This window comes from Suricata suricatta, chromosome 15 (genome assembly GCF_006229205.1).
Source record: "Suricata suricatta isolate VVHF042 chromosome 15, meerkat_22Aug2017_6uvM2_HiC, whole genome shotgun sequence".
NCBI lineage: Eukaryota > Metazoa > Chordata > Mammalia > Carnivora > Herpestidae > Suricata > Suricata suricatta.
This window is the reverse complement of record NC_043714.1, coordinates 62,673,567-62,693,117: the sequence shown is the minus strand read 5'-3', so window position 1 is coordinate 62,693,117 and position 19,551 is coordinate 62,673,567. Positions and strand designations below refer to the sequence as shown.

Sequence of the window (19,551 nt, the reverse complement as noted above, 5' to 3'; positions counted from 1 at the left end):
GTACTGACAGCTCAGAGCCTGGAGCCTGCTTCGGATTCTGTGTCTCCCTCTCTCTCTGCCCCTCCCCTGCTCACGCTCTCTCTCTGTCCCAAAAATAAACAAACACAAAACAAACCAAAACACACCCTGAAAAATTTAGTGGAGAAACACCATGATACTTAACTTATTCCCAAATTCTGGGTTAAAAGTAATTATCCGATTCTTATTCTTTTCTTTTCAGTAAATTTAAAATATTTCCAAATAGAATGTTAAAAAAAAAAACAACAACTCAGAGTCTGTGATATAATGTTAACAGAGGAGAGAGGGTCCCCCAGACGTCAGGAAGAGCATCTGGTCCACACTCTGGCAGACAAGATGGAGGAAGAGAACCGGAAGCAGCTGTAAGTCTGGCTGGAGCCAGATGTGATGTCCATTTTGAAGTAAAATGAGAGGTGTGTAGTTGGTTCCAGAAAAGGAGAGAAGGGAAAAAGTTCTTTAAAGAGTATAGAAATTTATGCTTAAATGCAACAAATCAAGAACAAATTTAATAAAATGAAGAAATCACAGCTATAAGTGAAAAATTGTCCAGCAAAAAAAATCTGAGTGAGGAGAGACTAAACAACAAAAGCTTTAACTGGCACCCAGAAGCCATCAACTATCAAGTCAACCTCCAAGGTTAGAAAAATACTTAACTACTTTCATACAGATAAGGTTTAGATCTTCCCTTGAAGATACTTAAATGACTAATGGTGAAAAAGTCCAGACTACTAAGTGAGAGACTGTTTATGAATCAATCAATAAAAAGCATAGTGCTCGGGGCGCCTGGGTGGCTCAGTCGGTTGAGCATCCGACTTCAGCTCAGGTCATGATCGCGTGTTTGTTGAGTTTGAGCCCCTCGTCAGGCTCTGTGCTGGCAGCTCAAAGCCTGGAGCCTGCTTTGGATTCTGGGCCTCCCTCTCTCTTTGTCCCTCCCCTCCTGTCTCTGCCTCAAAAATGAATAACATTAAAGAAAAAAAAAAGCTTACTGCTCAAGAGAAGACAATAAAAAGGACAGAGCAAAAACAAAAAAATCTCAAGAGACATGGATTTAAGTCCCATTTCTTCCACTGACTGGTGATACCGGCCATAATATTTACATGGGCATGAAATCTGGCTGAGACAAGCTTCAGTTTCTTTACAACAAAATGGGAAGGACTCGCCTGGCCACTGGCACTAACATCCCTGGCTTCTGGCACGGGGGTGACTGATTTCAAGACGGTTATAACAGTATTTCGAATATTCTAACCTATTATCTCCGTAAGGCACTAAGAAGTCCCAGTAATTTCAGGATTTTTACGTCCAAAAATATCTTCGAGATTGTGCCGCTTACTGCTTAGGTCACATGATCTAGTATTTGGTAACCAAAAAATGGTTACTATTAACAAATGCTTATGAGTAAGTGATGTGGCCTCCTGGCATTTGCTGATTTAATATTCTGGTTTAATTATTCATGAACTACCTCAAAAAGAGCCCCACGTGGAATCATTCCTATTTCTGCTCGTCTGTCTCTGCACTTGACCCACGAAGGTAGCAGAAGCAAGTCACAGTAAACCGAGTGTGTCCAGCCACATTTAGCTCACCCGTCCGGCAGCTCTGCTGTCCCCTCTGCAGCCACTTCTGTGAAGTGACAACTGATTCTGTCCTTAAATTACTTCTTTCTTAACTTTTATTTTTTATCTTGTTTCATTAAAAAAATTTTTTTAACATTTATTTATTTTTGGGAGACAGACAGAGCAGGAGCAGGGAAGGGTAAAGAGAGAGGAAGACACAGAATTCGAAGCAGAATCGAGGCTCCCAGTGGTCAGACCAGAGCCTGATGCAGGGCTTGAACTCACGAAGTGTGAGATCATGACCTGAGCCGAAGTCGGCCGCTTAACCGACTCAGCCACCGAAGTGCCCGCCTCGTCCTTAGTTTTAAATTGAGCTGAAAAGAAAGCCAGATGCTGGTGAAAGAAGTAGAATGGAAATGGATATGACTGAGAAACCTGATGATTCTTGGCCAGAAAACAGAACTTTCAAGTGAGTGCAAGAAGGAGGAAGAATAAGTGTTATCGTGGTGCTACGATTTCACGGACTTCCGAGATGCGGCTCCGGAGAATGTCCGAGGACTTGCGCCAAATGCCCTTCACTGGTGCCCGAGCCACGTCATCTTCTTAGAAACACACGTCCCTGGGTGGCGCCGCACAGCCCAGGGCTTCTGACCGCTCATCCCCAGCCGGGAACCCCTGTCTCTCCTGACCGTGACACTGCACGCCGAGCGGTCGCCACACTAGAGCTCCTCGTGGACCGCACGTGCTGCTGCCTCTCTGACTCTCTAAAAAGAGGTTCTGTGTCATCTTTTTTATTTTTTACAGTAAAATACTTAGTAAATATTACAGCAGCATTTCAACAGGAAGCTCCTGTTTATTATTTTTATACAATGGAATCACTCACTTAAGAAATTTTGTGCCTCTTAAAACAACTACATTTTGGCACCTGTTAACCCCTCAAACTGGGGCCTGTTCTAAATTCCGTCCACAAGTGAACACTCCAACCCTTCTTATAGGTACCAAACAGACTTAAATACTGTAAGTGTCAGTGGCACGTAAGAAAGGAGAAAAAGTAAAATGAGGTAAGAAAGAGTTCACAAGCAAGGAAATTCACAAAACAAGCCTCTAGTTACAAATTCAACATGCCGTCTACACAAAATGTATTAAATAAATGAGCGTGACCTGTTTAATTTCTTAAAGAAGTTCCATAGGATCATGTCTTCAAAATCAAGTACATTTATCATACCATAATTGGGCTGGTCTGGCTGTGCAGTTTGTGCAACTAGATCTTTATTATGACGCAGAAACAATATTGTGTTTCTCAGAGTAAGTGCGTGATCAAAGTATCTCTGTGCTTCTCCTTCGCCAGTGCTCTGAACCTGAACCAAGAGAAAATAAATTTTGCAATACCACTCTCAAACCATTCATCCCAATATGTAACCAGACAGTAGAGATATTAAGACATTATTAAGAAGCAATAAACCACAAATTTGCCCAGGCGATACCGAAACAAATATTAACCTAAATTTCGGTTGAGTTTCTATTTGAATACATCCTTGAAGATGATAGAAATTATCCCAGCAAGTAAAACTAACAAGTTTAAGCAACCAAACAATGTTAAGTTACACCATTATATGTTATATGTCCCACATGATTCAAATGGGGTGTTTAAAAAAATTCCAAGATCTACATTCTACATTCTGCTTCATTCAGAAAAGTTCTCCAATCCACAGTCACCAATCACCCCCTAATTCTCACCACCATGTCCATAGTTCTGTATCACTGGCTGCACGGGGCAATGGAGTATGTGATTCAACGTGGCTGCTTCACACGACTGGATGTCCAGCTTAGATTCACGCAGCAAGAATTCACTAAGTCCTTATTAGGTGCTATGGCTGACCTGCCTAGGATGTATGGATTCAACAGTGGACAAAACCCCTGTGCTCGCTGGGCTGCATTTTAACGCATGCTCTTCTGACACTGAGCCAGATACTTGTTTAATATGTAAAAACACATATATCCCAGAAACAACACAGGAAACGGAAAGACAGGTCCACAGGGGAAAATTACTAAATTAGATCTGCACTAAAAAGTAAGATCAACCAATGAAGCTTAATCAAGATGAAGCTTCTTAAAACATAGCTAAGAAACTATTTTTAAAAACTAAAAGACTTTTCCCAAGAATAACTATGTGATATGAGAGAATATAGATATATAAAAAACAAAGTGGTCTTCCAATTTGCTAAACGTGGGAAAAGACTAGTTGAGGTAAGAAAAATGAGAATCAGGAAAACAATTTAGAATGTGCTAGAAAAGAAAAAATTTATTGGCAAATTTGCCAAGATGATACACAATAAGAAAGGGGGTTAACAAGGTATTAAAAGTATTAACGGAATAATGGATGTATAAAGGTAAAAATAAGAGACCAATTAACATCAAGGATTATCCCAAATATATTTCTGCATTAAAAAACCTAAAACCCTACAGAGAAGGAAGAGTGAAAAAATGTTATGGTGTTTTTCTTAAGATATAAAGGAATGAATGGAATCATCAAAAATCCTGTAAGTAGCACATTTAATACACAGAGTTCACCACTAAAACACAAAAGGTACCAACATTATTACTCAGGTAACAGATTCAGCATACAAACTATCTGCACAGAGAACAGAGGACAAAACTGAACACGCGCACACACACACACACACACACACACACACACAAACACCCCCATACCACACCACCACCACCACCACCACCACCACCACCAAAACCCCAAAAAATCTAAGAAATGGAAAAGCCCAGGAAATGGAAAACCCCAAAAGGGCGATCCACATTTCGAGCAAAGGACAAGCAGGGCTGTCCTCATAGGGGGAAAGGTGGCCAAGAGCACTGGCTGAAATCTTCTAGACGCTGAAGAGGACCGTGAGACTGGCCATAAAGAGGACACCTGAGGACACTGTTCCAGATTCAAGATAAAGGAAACAAACACTTCACATAAAATGGTTGAAAGGAGATCTTAGAGAATCATACTAAAAAAATTAAAAGCTGTTCCAGAAAAATGCAATTTAAAAAGTTACATAGACTAATTATTTCTATACCCCAGTTCATTACACCAAATCATGCTAAGTGGTAGGTAAGGTCCACAAACCACTTTTTAAATCACAAAAATCTGTGCATCCATTCAGTATTCTTAAGTCTAAGTGACTGTTGCAGAAGTAAGGTGAGGAGGGAGGCAGGAATGAGCAAGAGTATATGAAAACCCGACACGATCAACAGCTGACGCCGTGTCCAGAGACGGCTCCAAAAGCCCGGACGTCCCGTACTGAGCCGTGCAGATCTACCTTCTCTAGTTCTGTAAGAAAGCTGTCCAGGGACTCATCGGACAGTTTGCCAACTTCGAACATTGTGACAGCATGGCTTTTCAAGTTCTGCAAGAAAGAAACAAAAACAAAAAAAACTTAAAATGGATCTTAAAAACCTTACATAAGTCTCTTATTCATAAGTCTTAGTTTTCTCTTTTTATACGAACCATAACATCTCATATTTATATAATGCTTTCCAATATAATTAAACTTAAAAGTGCGTGAGGTGTGAAGCTGAGTCTTCTGATTACAAAAGTAACCCTCCCTAAAAAGTTACTACGCTCCTGTAAGGATTATAAAACAAAGAAGGTGGCATTTTGCATTTTCAGAAATAAATCTAGTACTTAAAAAAGGATCTAAAAGCATGAACTATTTTAATTCTAATTTTTAAATGCTGTCATATTTAAACAAGAATTTGACTTACTGGTGAAAGATTTCCCATCATTAAAAAGGCAGTGAGAGTTGAGTCAAAGAGAAAAGCAATACGCTTTGTATATCCTGTGGACAAACTCAAACTGCTTACGCTGGCTGTGTCAGCTAGGAAAAGAATCATAATTTAAAGTCAAGTAAGTGAAAATTATTCTTGGCTTATCATTTAGAATGAGAAAGTATTTCATTTTAATTTAAAAACTGAAAAGCACATCCCTAAATGTGAGCAAGACAGTAGTCCCGAGGGGCCCCTGTCCTACTTCTCTCAAACTAGAGAAAATTCCAAAAAATAATTTATAAGGTACTTTTGTAGTAAATTTCTATTGTTGTTGTTGTTGTTTGTTAGAAAGCAAGCACATGTGTGAGCAGGGAAGGGGCAGAGGGAGAGGGAATCCCAAGCAGGCCTCACACTCAGTGCAGAGCCCAAAGCAGAATTCAATCTCAAATTGTGAGATCATTACTTGAGCCAAAATCAGGAGTCGGGGCACTTGACCAACTGAACCACGTAGGCACATCTATAATAAACTTCTTGGTTTTTTTAAGTTTATTTATTTTGAGAGAGAGAGTGAGCAGGGGAGGGACAGAGGGAGGGAGAGAGAATCCCAAGCAGGCTCTGTGCTGCCAGTGCAGAGCCCGATGTGGGGCCAGAACTCACAAAACTGCAAGATCACAACCTAAGCCGAAATCCAAAGTCGGACGTTTAATCAACTAAAGCCATCCAGGGGCCTCTATAATAAATTTCTTAAAACCCAGAAATAAACCAAGGCTTGATGACTGTCAGAACATTAAGACTAGCGAGCCTGCCCTCTTCAGACAAGTCACCTGGCTCAGGCAAGAGGCCGGGGAAAGAATGAGAGCTACGCTGTGCTCCCCGCCCCACGCCCCAACACGAGCCACACGCAGCTGTGCCTCCCCCGCACGCACCAGCTGGCGAGCCGAAACTCATCTGTAGCCCAAGTGTCCTCTCCTCCGTGACAGCTGCCCGCAGCTCTCCAGGCAACAAGGGAGCTCCTGCCCTGTGCTCTCCAGAAGCACAAAGCACTTCTCACACTGCTGTGGGTTCTCTGGGTTCCTGCCTTCTCTCTCCCTAGACTTAATTTTCAGAAGGTGCCATATTCTTGTCAGCTTTATACCCTTAAGCCCTAGCACAGTGCCCAGCATATGGGTAATACTCAGTAACTGCGTATCAAAGGAATAATACAGAGAACAAAGCCGGAAGGGTCCACTCTGTGAGTGCCGGTACAGACACGTGCCGTATCTACAAACGCGCCCTAAATTAAACTGAGCGAGTGCTAACCTGGATCTTCCTGACTGTTAGTGTCCGTGTCAGTAGCCGATGAAGCTTCCTGGACAGGACTCCTACTTTCCCCACCGTCCCATGAGAGCAGCATCTTCTGTGGATCTAAAGTACTCCTATTGACGAAGAATACATCCACATTTTAAGTCATATAAATCGCCTTATATAAAAATAGCTACTAAAGTCAGTACTCAAATTATGAATATCCACCTAAATCCAGTCTTATGTTCAAGCCTAGAACATTGAGACATAGCCCCAAAATGCTCTGCCCACATCCAGCAATGGTTCTTTTTTTTTCCTTTTTCCCATTTTATTTTATTTTTAAATAGTTTATTGTCAAATTGGTTTCCATACAACACCCAGTGCTCTTCCCCACAAGGGCCCTCCTCCATCACCACCACCTCTTTTCTCCCCTCCCCCTTCCCCTTCCACCCTCAATTCATTTTCAGTATTCAACAGTCTCGAGTTTTGCGTCCCTCTCTCTCCCCAACTCTCCCCTCTCCCTGGTCCTCCATGAGGTTTCTCCTGTTTTCCTGTTAGACCTATGAGTGCAAATATATGGTATCTGTCCTTCTCCGCCTGACTTATTTCGCTTAGCAGGACACCCTCAAGGTCCATCCACTTTCCTACAAATGGCCATATGTCATTCTTCCTCATTGCCATGTAGTACTCCATTGTGTATATATACCACATCTTCTTGATCCACTCATCAGGTGATGGACATTTAGGCTCTTTCCATGTTTTGGCTATTGTTGACACCAGCAATGGTTCTTAACTAAGACCCACAGACAGGCTTCAGGGAATTTGAGAACTCTTTAAAACTGTATGTAAAATACTAAAAACAAAAACAAAACTAAAAACAACTATATGTAAAATACTGTATTTACTTTTCTCTGGGGGAAAAGGTTCTTGTTCTCATCATCCTAAAAAAAGATTCATCACACAAAAAAGATTAAAAACCACTAATACTGGGTTCACCTCAACTGAGAGGTTGATAAGTAAAATTTCTGTACATAAAACAATTATTTTTTTCCAAAAGTAAACTCTAGTATCTCATACTGAATAAATGACTTACTTTAATCTGTTTACAGATGGAACATTCCTCCACGATGAATGAAGCTGGTCCAAATTTATAACTTGTCCCTTCTTATGGGCAAAGCCCAATCGGCAATACATTGAAACAGCATTCTGAAAGAAAAGGAAAGGAAAGTAGCATTTGCAATGAACCGGACATCAGAGTGTTTGTGGAGATAAAATATCGTCACAGACTACGCTTACAGTGGTCCTCAGGCATTTTCATCCCATAACTAGAAAAAAACCATTTTTCTAGGCCTGCTCTTCCGCTAAAGTCTTCACATGTGTAGAAGAGAGAATGCTTCCAACTCTCGGGCCCGTCGCTCTCTAGGAAGCAGAGGCCGAAGTGGCGCAGTGAAACAGACGCTGGTGCTTTCACTGACCTCCTTACTCCTTACAAGGCACTGATCAGTCTGCCTCCTGTGAGCACAGGAATGTGAGTTATCGGCTTTCACGCCATGGGGTGACACACTGATTCAGGGCCCTCACCTTGTCCCTTTCTGTCTTTGCAAGGACCTCTTTACTGTCCTCACTCCCTTGGAGAGCCAATAAGAATCTCACCGTCTCTATTTCTGGGTAGCTTATCAGTGGCTTATAATAAAAGCCATTCAGTACTTACATTATAAAGAGTATAAAAATTACATACCTTAACCAAAGACAAGTCTATTTCAAGGACATTTGCAAGCTGGAAGATAAAAAAATTATTTACATTCCTAGAATTTTCAATATTACACAGCTGTAATAACTGAACCATAAAGAGCAAAATTTTAAACTATGAATAACTGAAACACTGAATAAATCAGAACTTTCTTCTTTCCTTCTGTCTAGGATGCTTAGAGTAGTATGAATCCAGACAGTGACCAAAACAATGGAAGATTCTTTTCAATTTAGTCTCATTTAAAATAAGAACATGCCTACATCAATCAATAGCCTACAATCCTTTTATCAATAAGTCATATAAAAAGCTATTTACCAAATTATGTTATTCACTAAAAAAATTCAGTATGTATATAAAAAAGTAACTTAAGAAGTGACTTAAGTACATTAATGGTCAATGATCTACCATGTACAGATTCTGAAAACATTTTAAACATATCATTAAATAACTTTACTTCACACAAAGATTAGTTTATAATCTTGAAGCTAAGCCTTTCATAAGACACTATTCATACTTACCTCCGCAACATTGGTATGCTCATCTATTGAAACGAATATCTTATAAAGTAGAGTTTCAAAATAATCACCTTGCACTCGATTCATTACAAAACCTTCAAGAGGAGGAACTAAAACAAAATAGACTTAGGTTAGTGATACAATTTTATAAAATAAGAAAGCATAATTCAAATACCTATTCAGAACGAAAAATCTCTACCTTACGGACTGAACTCAGCTTTCGATTTTATCCACTTCACAGCAAGCTTTTTCTAAAACCCCCAAAGTTAAGAACATTTACATCCCCGGTCTATACTGAGGACTCTGATAGTAGAGCCCAAATCCTACAGAGTTAATTTAATCCCATGGAACTCTCAGATTGCTGAGGCAGAGGAAGTACTGGAGGACATGAACTCGGTAGAAAGGCAGGGGCACTGGGTTGCCTCCGGAAGGGGAAGGCTGCGATGGGTGTGTTTTACTGCCTGAGAGATGGCAGGGGTGAGGAGGCTGAGACAGAAAAGCTCAGGACTGAGACGATCCAGAGACGGGCTGCCTTCTCCCGCCATCTCGCTCCGTGCTGAGAAGAGAAGAAATCCCCTCGCACGACGGCCACTTTAACCAGCAGTCACTGATGGGCTCTCCAAGGCTTCCTATTCTATGCCCTCCTCAGTGCGAAGAAGGGCAAGATCTTCAGCACGGGAGGCCGCCCGGCAGGAGCTGCCCACCTAAAAGTGGATTCATACTCATTTCTCTCCATCCCTTTTGTCCAGAAACTCTAATTTAATTTACTAGCGTGTTCTGGCCAGCAGATAATAAAGAGGCACTATGCTTCCCTTTACTGTTCTCTACTGTGCATGTGTCCCTTGAAAATACCCTGGGAAGGAAGAGTATTTAGGCCATCAAAGGATTTGGGTGTCCTGTGTCTCCTGGACCTAATGCCATCTAATTGCACCCAAAGTCTAAATTATTCTTAACAAAGAGAAGACAAAACTTAAGTGGTCAAAATGAAGACATTGTGAAAAATCACAATGTACATTTCAAGATGGATTATTCACTTTCTAGATCTGGCTCATGTCACTTTCTAAATTTAATATTGCCTATGGCTCCAGTCATCCAAGAACTTTTAAGAATCATAGGTTTCTCTTTTGAAATATTTTAGAAACCCCATATTTGATCTCCTACCCTATCAGCTGTGTGGATAACAGCAAACATTCACTGAGCACATACTAAGTGCCAGACGACTTCTGGGTACTTGACATACACAATTTCATCTAATCCTCTTAACCTCATGAGTTGTTCAACACTATACCCCTATATTTTAGAGATAAATAAACCAAGACACTTAGGAGGTTACAAATACACAATTTACATCTATGCGAAGAGACACTGAATACATACTAAGTTAAAAAAGCAAAGTGTGAATTACAACACACCATCAGCATAAAACTAACACCACACAACAAAGAATACATTCACACATGCCTCTCTGCTCAGCATACTTCAGGAAGGATAAGTGAGAAACTTAAGAGAGCTACCAAGAGAGTGGCCACCGAGAGAGACCCTGGGCTGCCGACACAGGGGTCAGAGGAAGATGTTCTTATAATCTTTTGTAAATTTAGAGTTTATACCGTAATATTGCCTATTCCAAAATATACTGGAAAAAAAATCAAGCTCACATATACAGGGAACAAACTGGTGGTTGCCAGAAATGGGAAATGGGGGATGGGCAAACGGGGGTAAAAAAGGAAGAGGGTTCAAACTTCCAATTGTGAAATAAATACGTCAGGGAGACGGACTGTGCAGCAACAAGAGTTAATGATGCCACACTGCACATCTCACAGCTGCTGAAAGCATAGCTCTTAAAAGTTCTCATCACACGAAAAAAATTTCTACTAACTTTTACGTGTGGTGACGGATGTTAACTAGATTCGTGATGATCAATTCACAATATATATAACTATCAACGTTATAATTTATATCTTTTTTATTACAAATTTCTTTCTTTTTATTTTTTTAATGTTTATTTTTGAGAGAGAGAGAGAGCAAGCGAGTGAGCAGGGAGGGGCAGAGAGAGGGAGACACAGGATCTGAAGCAGGGTCCAGGCTCTGAGCTGTCAGCACAGAGCCCAACACAGGGCTCGAACCCATGAACTGTGCGATCATGATTTGAACCAAAGTCAATGTTTAACCAACTGAGCCACCTAGGCGGCTGAAACTATAATTTATAATTATGTCTGAAACTAACACAGTTTGTATGTCAATTATAGCTCAATAACAAAATAAAAATTTTAAACATGTTAATAAAAATTATTAAATATAAAGAATAAATACCTGGGAATAGCCTAGAAAGTTATTAAAAAAAAAAAACTCACAAGGAAGGCCTGGACATAACTAATATATTTTTAAAAATTTTTTTAAGTTTATTATTTTTGAGAGAGAAACAGTGCAAGTAGGGGAGGGGCACAGAAAGAGAGAGAGAGAGAGAGAGAGAGAGAGAGAGAGAGAGAATTCCAAGCAGGCTCCACATTGTCAGCACAGAGTCTGACACGGGGCTTGAACTCACAAACCATAAGATCATGACCTAAGCTGAAACCAAGAGTCGGATGCTTAACCAACTGAGCCACTCAGTGCCCCTGGCCATTGCTAACATTAAAGATTTTGAGTCTATAATCAAAACAATATTGTATAAAAATAAAAATAAATCCATGAAGAAAAAAGGCTATCAGAACCAGCTCCAGTGGAGAGGGGAATTCAATGTACGACAAAGTTACATTCCCACTCAGTGGTAATGGGTTACTGAAAAAGCAGTCCTAGCATTGACCCAAATGCTACTGGTTTTCCAAATAGAAAAAAACCAAGTTGGACCCTTACTTTATCCAACACAAAAATAAGTTCCAGGTACAGGTTTCAATTTTATGACAAAAGTTTTTAAGAATTTTTAGACTATCTATCTATCTATCTATCTATCTATCTATATATATATATATATCCTAAAAGTACTCTATTCAAGCAAAACAGAAATCTAGAAGCTATAAACAAAAGGAGAGACATAAATTGATCAAGTATACAATTTGATGAATGATGGACTAAATGTATTTTTTTTAATTTTTTTCTATGTTTTTATTTTTGAGACACAGAGAAAGACAGCACAAGCAGAGGAGGGTCAGAGAGAGAGGGAGACACAGAATCCGAAGCAGGCTCCAGGCTCTGAGCTAGCTGTCAGCACAGAGCCTGACACGAAGCTCGAATCCACGAACTGTGAGATCATGACCTGAGCCAGAAGCAGACGCTTAACCAACTGAGCCCCCCAGGCGCCCCTAAATGTATTTTAACAATAGACCCTTTAAGGCACCTGAGTGGCTTAGTTGGTTAAGCAGCCAACTTCCATGCAGGTCATGATCTCATGGTTAGTAGTTCAAGCCCCATGTTAGGCTCTGTGCTGACAGCTTAGAGCCTAGAGCCTGCTTCGGATTCTGTATCTCCCCTATCTTTCTGCCCTGCAACAACCCCCCCAGCTGTCTCTCTCTTTTACAAAAACAAATAAACATTAAAAAAATTAACAAAACAAAACAACAGACCCTTTAGTGACTATTCAAAGTATTTCTCCCCAATGTATTTGTTCCACCATCCATCCACAGCGCTTGTTTTGTTGAAACACAGCTGAAATGCTTTCTCTGAAATCAACTTCAGGTGCCTTCTGTGCTGAATCTGATGGCTTCCATGTTGTCAAACTGCTTGTCATGGGTTATTCCAATTTGGTGAACATCCCACGTTCCACAGTGATAAGGAAGGTAAATTCAGCAGTTGTGAAAACCCCGAGTCTGTCCGTACCAGCAAAACTTGCTAGATACGAAGTAAAGCAGGGCAGAGCCCATCACCGTGATGGATCAGCCCTTGGCCCTTCTCGGTCTACACCTTTCAAATGCACTTAGTGCTAATGTAAGTCGATGTTCAAACTATCAGTCAACAGAGACTGAAATGAACTAATCAAAAACCTATCTTTTCAGGGGATTCTCAAATGAGTCAACATCAGTTGACCGATGACAGTAAAGATTAGAATGATGCATTCATATTTTCCCATAGTGATAGGAAACCTCTACCAGCCCTGTTCTCCAGAAATCTCTTCCTTGTCAAAACCTTTCAAATTGTAAAACTAGTATTTCATTTATTATAGCATCAATTATATAAACAGGAATTAGTATCTCATTACTTTTTGATTTTCTTTCCAAATTTAAAGTAGGATTCATGTTATGTACATAGTTCAAAATCCATTATTAAAGAATTGCAAACACATGCGAACACAAATAAAGGTCAGGACACAATACAGCATGATAACCTGTCAAGATTCAACACTGACATGAGGGAGGATTTCTCCAAGAAGCCCCTCCCATCGCTCAACTGTTAATAGCAAAGTCATTCCATGGAAACTTTTGACACTTCAAATTTGATTACACAAATATTAAATACTTTAGTATGGTAAAAGGTACCAACAAATAAGAACAAAGAATAGCTCTGGGGTGCTTGAGTGGCTCAGTTGGTTAAGCCTCCGACTCTGGATTTTGGCTCAGGTCATGATCTCATGGGTTTGTGAGTTTGAGCCCCACATCAGGCTCTGTGCTGACAGTGAGAAGCCTTCTTGGGATTCTCTCTTTCCTCTGTCTGCCCCTCCTGCATTCTCTCTCTTTCAAAATAGATAAATAAACTTAAAAAAAAAAAGAACAATACCTCAAAGATATACTGGGAAACAAAAACACACCTGTAACACACAACCTAAATTTGGTAAGAAATCTCACCTACAGAAAAAAAGCCCCACTGTGTTCAAGGATGTTAACCACATTACTACTACAGCAAAAAAAAGAAAAAGAAAAAAAGAAAAACTATAAGCGATTTAAATAACCAACAATAGGGAAAGTTCTAATAAACTGATACATCCATAAGGGAACACACAAGGGCTTAAATATTGGTTTAAGTTAGGGAATGGGTGAAAGACAGAGGGAGGAGTAGATGACAAAGAAAGATGACTTCAACATGAAAAAATAAGCAGGTATGTGGAGTGAAAACATTAGCTATGATAGGACTGAGCAAGTGTGAAAACAGTTATGCACTGAACAAAGACTAAAAGGACATAAATTTATAACATTAATTTGATTTAGGACATGAGAGATTTATTTCAGACTTCTGTTATTTTAACATAGTGTAAATAACATGAAGAAAAAATAAAGAATTTAAGTTAAACCACCACAATGTATTACAACATAACAAAAGAGAAATGTCTTTCTTTGAAAAATTCTAACATCATAGATCCTAGACTATGTGTCTAATTAGGGTTATGTTTACAATGCCTACTACCTAGTAACCATTTCAAAAAACGCTGAAAAGTGTTAGCACATACTTACCTGCTATACAGCTGTCATCAGATATTGGTACATCCAGATAAATAAATCCTTTGTTGTATAAGCCTACAGAAGCAAAAGGACCTGTTTTAATGGACACTAATCAACAGTAAATTTAAAAAGAAAACAAAACTGATTCCTGATTTTCTATAAAGATTCTTACAACTGGATACTAGGTAAAGGAGGAAAAAAAAGTAAACCAAAGAGGAAAAGAATTAATTAAAGTATCAAATCTGTTTCCCTCATATGCTCAGAACTATAAAATTAAAAAAAAAATTTTTACTTATGATTCATCTGTATAAATGTCTAGAGTATGTGAATAAAAGATTGATAAAAGTTGCTCTTAATTGTTGATGGTTCAAAATAAGTTTTTATGTTGACAAAAGACCTACTAACCACTTACTATGTACTACATTGTAATCTAGTGATCCAGACAGCTGAGGGCCTGCATCGATGATCTTATCAATAGCACATTTCTCAGGCAAAGTACATATCTAAGAAAAACAAAATATTTTCAATTAAGTTGTGTCCAAATTAATTTATGTCTCCTGAAATCTCTTCATGTTGAAGTCAATAATTATTATGACTATGACTATTAGATACGATTATATATGATTATATTATACGTTATCTATTATATATGATTACAAATATTATGTGCTACATTAGCTAAATGTACTACATACTTTTTCTTTTATCGCTCTGGAATTCAAAGGAAAAATCTATGCACATAACCGTCAAGTAAGGTACCACATATGCTACTAACAGAATTGAGGACAAATTGTAAGTACCAATATTTGCTAAGTAATCAGGGTTACCTAATAAATACCAATATTTAATCATCATCTTTGAATAGGAATCAGATCCATTTGCTGATTCGGAATCGCTCCGATCAGAAGTTTATTCAAACTCCACATGGATATTATCAGCACAGGAAGTGTATGACACAGCGTGACTGAAGCAAAATTTCTAAGCCTTTCACTCACTGGATTTAATCTGTTCTCTGAAGTAAAATACAACATAAGCTGAAAGAAAGTCCCATGACGACTTCCGTTCCTTCAACCACACGGAGACATGACCTAGTCTCTAGGCCCCCGGCCCACTGCCCTGCCCCTTTGCCTCTAGATGAGCATCTCTTCCACGGTGCGGAAGGCTTATCTCAAGTGCGGTCTGACCGGTGGGAGGATCGCTTCCCTCCACCTTGACGCCGTCCCCGCCCACAGCACCCACTTCTCGGCACAGCCTGTCAGCAGGGATTAAGAGCACAACTTGCACAGCAAACCGCCTGAGTTAAAATCCTGGCCCTTCGCTACCGCTGTGACGTGGGCCGTTACCTTCTCTCTCCACGCTCACGTTCCGCAGACGTGAGATGGAGTGTGAATAGCACACCGCTCTGGGGCTGTTACAGGAACCAAACGAGACGGTGCACAAGTGCGCGGAGGCGAGCCCGGCGTGTCCAGCACACCCAGCGCTCAAGAAGTGCTGGCCGGTGTCACGGCTGCAGCATCGCGTCCCCTCAGATCTAATTAAAGTCCCCAGATTACTGCGCGTGGACCAAGGCTTCCTCGTTATTCAAGAGTAACTCTGAAACCCACCGATGTGCTAGCCTACTATTATCACTTAAAATTTTTGAACTTAAGTTTAATCTTCTTCAGGAAAACCAAATAGTGTTACTTTTTAGAAAAATTACCGAACTATAATGAAGAATTATAATTTAAAGCCTAAAAATCACATGTTTAATTTCCGAAGGGACCTACCTTTATGTCATCTTCTGTGATATACCCAGCCTGCACCACCCACCACGCCTCGATGGCAATCTCCACCGGCTTCACTGGCAGAAGATCACGAGCTGTTTTCCTTCGGAAAAATTTCTGCAACGGGACAAACGTTTAAGAATTTGCAATCAGCCTGAAATCACTACTTTCTTTTTTATTGATCACAGCATAAGCCGGCTTCTAAGAGGCTAAATAAGTATCTTTTCAAATTCCCATGTTTTAAAATCTGAAGTACTCTAGGTATACTGAAGAGAAAAATTCATCCTTAAATTATTTCAAAGTAAACTACTTCAAAACACTAATCATTAAGTCTAGATCTAAATCCAGAAACTCAAAGGGAATCTAGGAAGTGAACGCAAATTTGGAAAATGTGCACTCATTTCAACCATTAAGTGAACCCTGGGAGTGGAATAAGCAAGTAAAAAGGCCAGCAGAGCAAAATTAATTTTTAAGAATGTTTTATTCCTTAAATATTTTAATTCAGTAATCGCATAAGCATAAACTAGAGAACACTGAGGAGTTGTTTTGGTATTATTTCTGTATTATACATACTTTACTTGATCAAAGAAATTAAATTCATTATTTCTATCACTTAAAACCATTAAAAATTTTTTTTAATGTTTATTTATTATTGAGACAGAGAAAAACAGACCACGAGTGGGGGAGGGGCAGAGAGAGAGGGAGACACAGAATCCGAAACAGGTTCCAGGCTCTAAGCTGTCAGCAGAGAGCCTGACACAGGGCTCGAACCCACGAACTGTGAGATCATGACCTGAGCCGAAGTCAGACGCTAAACTGACTGAGCCACCCAGGTGCCCCGTACCACCTAAAACAATCAGACTGGGTGATGAGGAAGAAATGAGAAAGGAAGGGAAATGAGAACTCACTTTTGATGACCGACACTGATTCATCAGATCAATGTACTGGTTTCTTCCTATGCCAAGGAGCCTCAGACCTGAAAGAAAGAGCCTTTCCTTTAAAAGCATTTAACGCATCTTAAAATGTCAGGACACTCATGTCTTTTAGGAAAAAAACCCTGGCTTTTGTTCACCTTTTGATTACTGACTGACAATCAATAGCAAATTAAAAGGAATTCGCAAATGAAATATAAAAGAAAACCAAACTGGGAAAGATGGACACAGCGGATACTTCTGACCATGTCACATGGGTCAATTTTTACAGAGCAGAGGCCCTGCCAATTTCAGGAAGTCAGAACACACTTATCAGCAAAAGTTTCTTCTTACACAATAGAACTGTGTCACATGTCAGACACACACTTCCTCAAAATAAGCACAATAAAGCAAATTATATTAATAACGACCAAGTACCATGCCACACAACTATCGTGCACAAATTTCTTCCCTCATTTGGCTCACAACACTGCCCAAACATCAGAAAGAATGTCACTTTCTGGAAATATACAGACTTCTCATTTTTCTCCTTCTACCACTCCAAGATATTCCTCTCTCAGACATTTAGACCACATCTTACACTTGACTTGGTGCACCTGATAAAACTCCTTACCAACAGTGTTGTTTTCTGTTTCCACGTTTTAATTAAAAACACATATGATGATGCGGACTAGAGCATGCATGCAGAAAGATGGACTCTAATCATTATCTTTAGCATAATTAAATACTTACAGTCAGCAGCAGTAAAATTGGGCAGTGAATCATAACTTTTCTCGCTGTTCATAATGTCCTTTCAAAAAGAAAACAATTAAAAATTCTAAATGCAATATATCCTTAGATAAAATTTGTGTCTACGTATTACTATAGCCAAACAGAATAATTAATTCCTGCACGAAGCGCTGAGATGAGGTTTGCAAACTAAAGCACGCCCGCCACATTGCGGTACTTACCACGTGGTCCCAACCTAGAAACTGCAGACTGGACGGGCAGGTCTGGATTTCCCACAGCACTCTCTGTGAATCCCAAACATCCGCCCCGTAACCTCTGCCCTGTGAGGCTGTGCCAGGAATAGCTGGCAGGGCTCTGAGTTCCAGCCTCTCCACACCTCACACCTGATCCTGGACGGGTCCCAGCTCCATCAACATGCATGAGACATGTGCTACCAACGAAGGTTTTATCCACTTAGTCATCTTTGCTCCTACGAGACCCAACTGGCAGCAGAGTTAAACTCCGTATCCAGCTTCTTTCAACCCCCATGTGTTCCTCCAACAACAGACCAACTGTTTACTGCGGGGATAGGCTCATTTTCCATCCAGCAGCCTCACCCAATGATGAAGAACAGAAACCAGAGAGCAGCGAGCATGTGGACCTAACTGAAGGCTGGTAAATGGGGAAAAACCTCCCTCTGTTATCTCTCCTAAACCTTGTGGTCAATATCAGCCAAGTAATCAGACACAGCCACAATGATGAGCTGCCGCCTTAACTTCACTGCCTTGGCTCTAGTGACAACGGACTGACAGAACGTGGGCTGCCAGGCCTTGAGTTTTACTTCTATTTCCTCCCAAACAGGGACGCGGGAGACGCAGGACCGCACAAGTGCCCGTGAAGAAGGGGCTCAGGGAGAAAAGCAAAGGGAGCTCTTGCAAAGGAAGCCGCATTGGAAAGGAACCTCACGGCTACTCGAAGGTTCCCAGCTCCTTCGGTTCTAGGCCTCTCTCTGCTGGGGAAGGGGCCAGTGGGCCCACAACAGCAGCACTCAAATGAAATTAAGTAGCAAATGGATACTAGATAAACACAGCTCACATAAAAACAGTATGTAACTGGTATTTAAAATTACTCAACACAGGCCCAAAAACTGCTTTTGGGAAAAGGCTAACACCTAAGAGTTAATAATAATGGAAAGAAATTAGAGGCCGGGACTACAAATATATTTCTGTTTCTGACACACGTATTGCATCATTAATTCTTTCTGTAATCAGTGGAGAGTTAATTGCATTGTTTTTTCTGAGCCCAGTGGTCAGTTCCGTTTCCCGCATTTTCAACCTTCATCACGTGTTAAAAGCAGTCTGTTTTCTAGAGCTCTGCTACCATAAAAAACTAACGCTACGACAGCACCAAGGGTCAGCGATGCCGTAAGGAGCACAGAAGAAAAACAGATACTCTCCCACCATGATCACCTGGAACTTGCGGCAGCTGCTCAGAGGAGTGTGGTGGAAACAGTCCACTTGCAGCCAACACCCCCCCCCCCCCACGCTCTCCCCTCCGCTGGAAAACTCAAGAAGGATGCCCAGCGGGGCTCAGATTTGCAGAGCCTGGTCAGTGTTGGCAGAGTGCCTGACAGGCAGCCCGGAACGGCCCATGCGCACGGTCAACTCACCTCCATGATGCCGGTGTAATATGAAAAGGGGGTTACCCGCAGGCCCTTTACCATGATGTCCGACAGATGGTATGGGTACAGCATGAGGTGCTCGCGGCTGTACCTGAGGAGCTCCTCATAGTATCTGCGCTCGTCCTTCTTGACATGTTTAACTGGGCGGAGAGAGAAATTGTCCAGTTTCTTTCAGGTGACTTACAGTTACATACGATTACAGATGCAGTAAGAACTACTTCC

At 40.5% G+C, this 19,551-nt stretch overlaps 1 protein-coding gene across 3 annotated transcripts in view; it reads right to left on the bottom strand.

The window, feature by feature from the left end:
- Positions 1-19,551, bottom strand: part of FAM91A1 (family with sequence similarity 91 member A1) — a 45,486-nt gene that overhangs the window by 19,082 nt on the left and 6,853 nt on the right. For all 3 annotated transcript variants that reach the window (XM_029923397.1, XM_029923398.1, XM_029923399.1), the window contains exons 3-15: positions 19,318-19,469; positions 17,673-17,730; positions 16,917-16,984; positions 16,012-16,125; positions 14,658-14,748; positions 14,258-14,320; positions 8,886-8,992; positions 8,356-8,394; positions 7,711-7,823; positions 6,636-6,751; positions 5,334-5,446; positions 4,889-4,975; positions 2,794-2,926 (exon numbers count right to left, since the gene is read on the bottom strand). In XM_029923397.1, the coding sequence (XP_029779257.1) occupies positions 2,794-2,926; positions 4,889-4,975; positions 5,334-5,446; positions 6,636-6,751; positions 7,711-7,823; positions 8,356-8,394; positions 8,886-8,992; positions 14,258-14,320; positions 14,658-14,748; positions 16,012-16,125; positions 16,917-16,984; positions 17,673-17,730; positions 19,318-19,469 (1,254 nt within the window). The remainder of the gene's footprint in view (positions 1-2,793; positions 2,927-4,888; positions 4,976-5,333; positions 5,447-6,635; positions 6,752-7,710; positions 7,824-8,355; positions 8,395-8,885; positions 8,993-14,257; positions 14,321-14,657; positions 14,749-16,011; positions 16,126-16,916; positions 16,985-17,672; positions 17,731-19,317; positions 19,470-19,551) is intronic.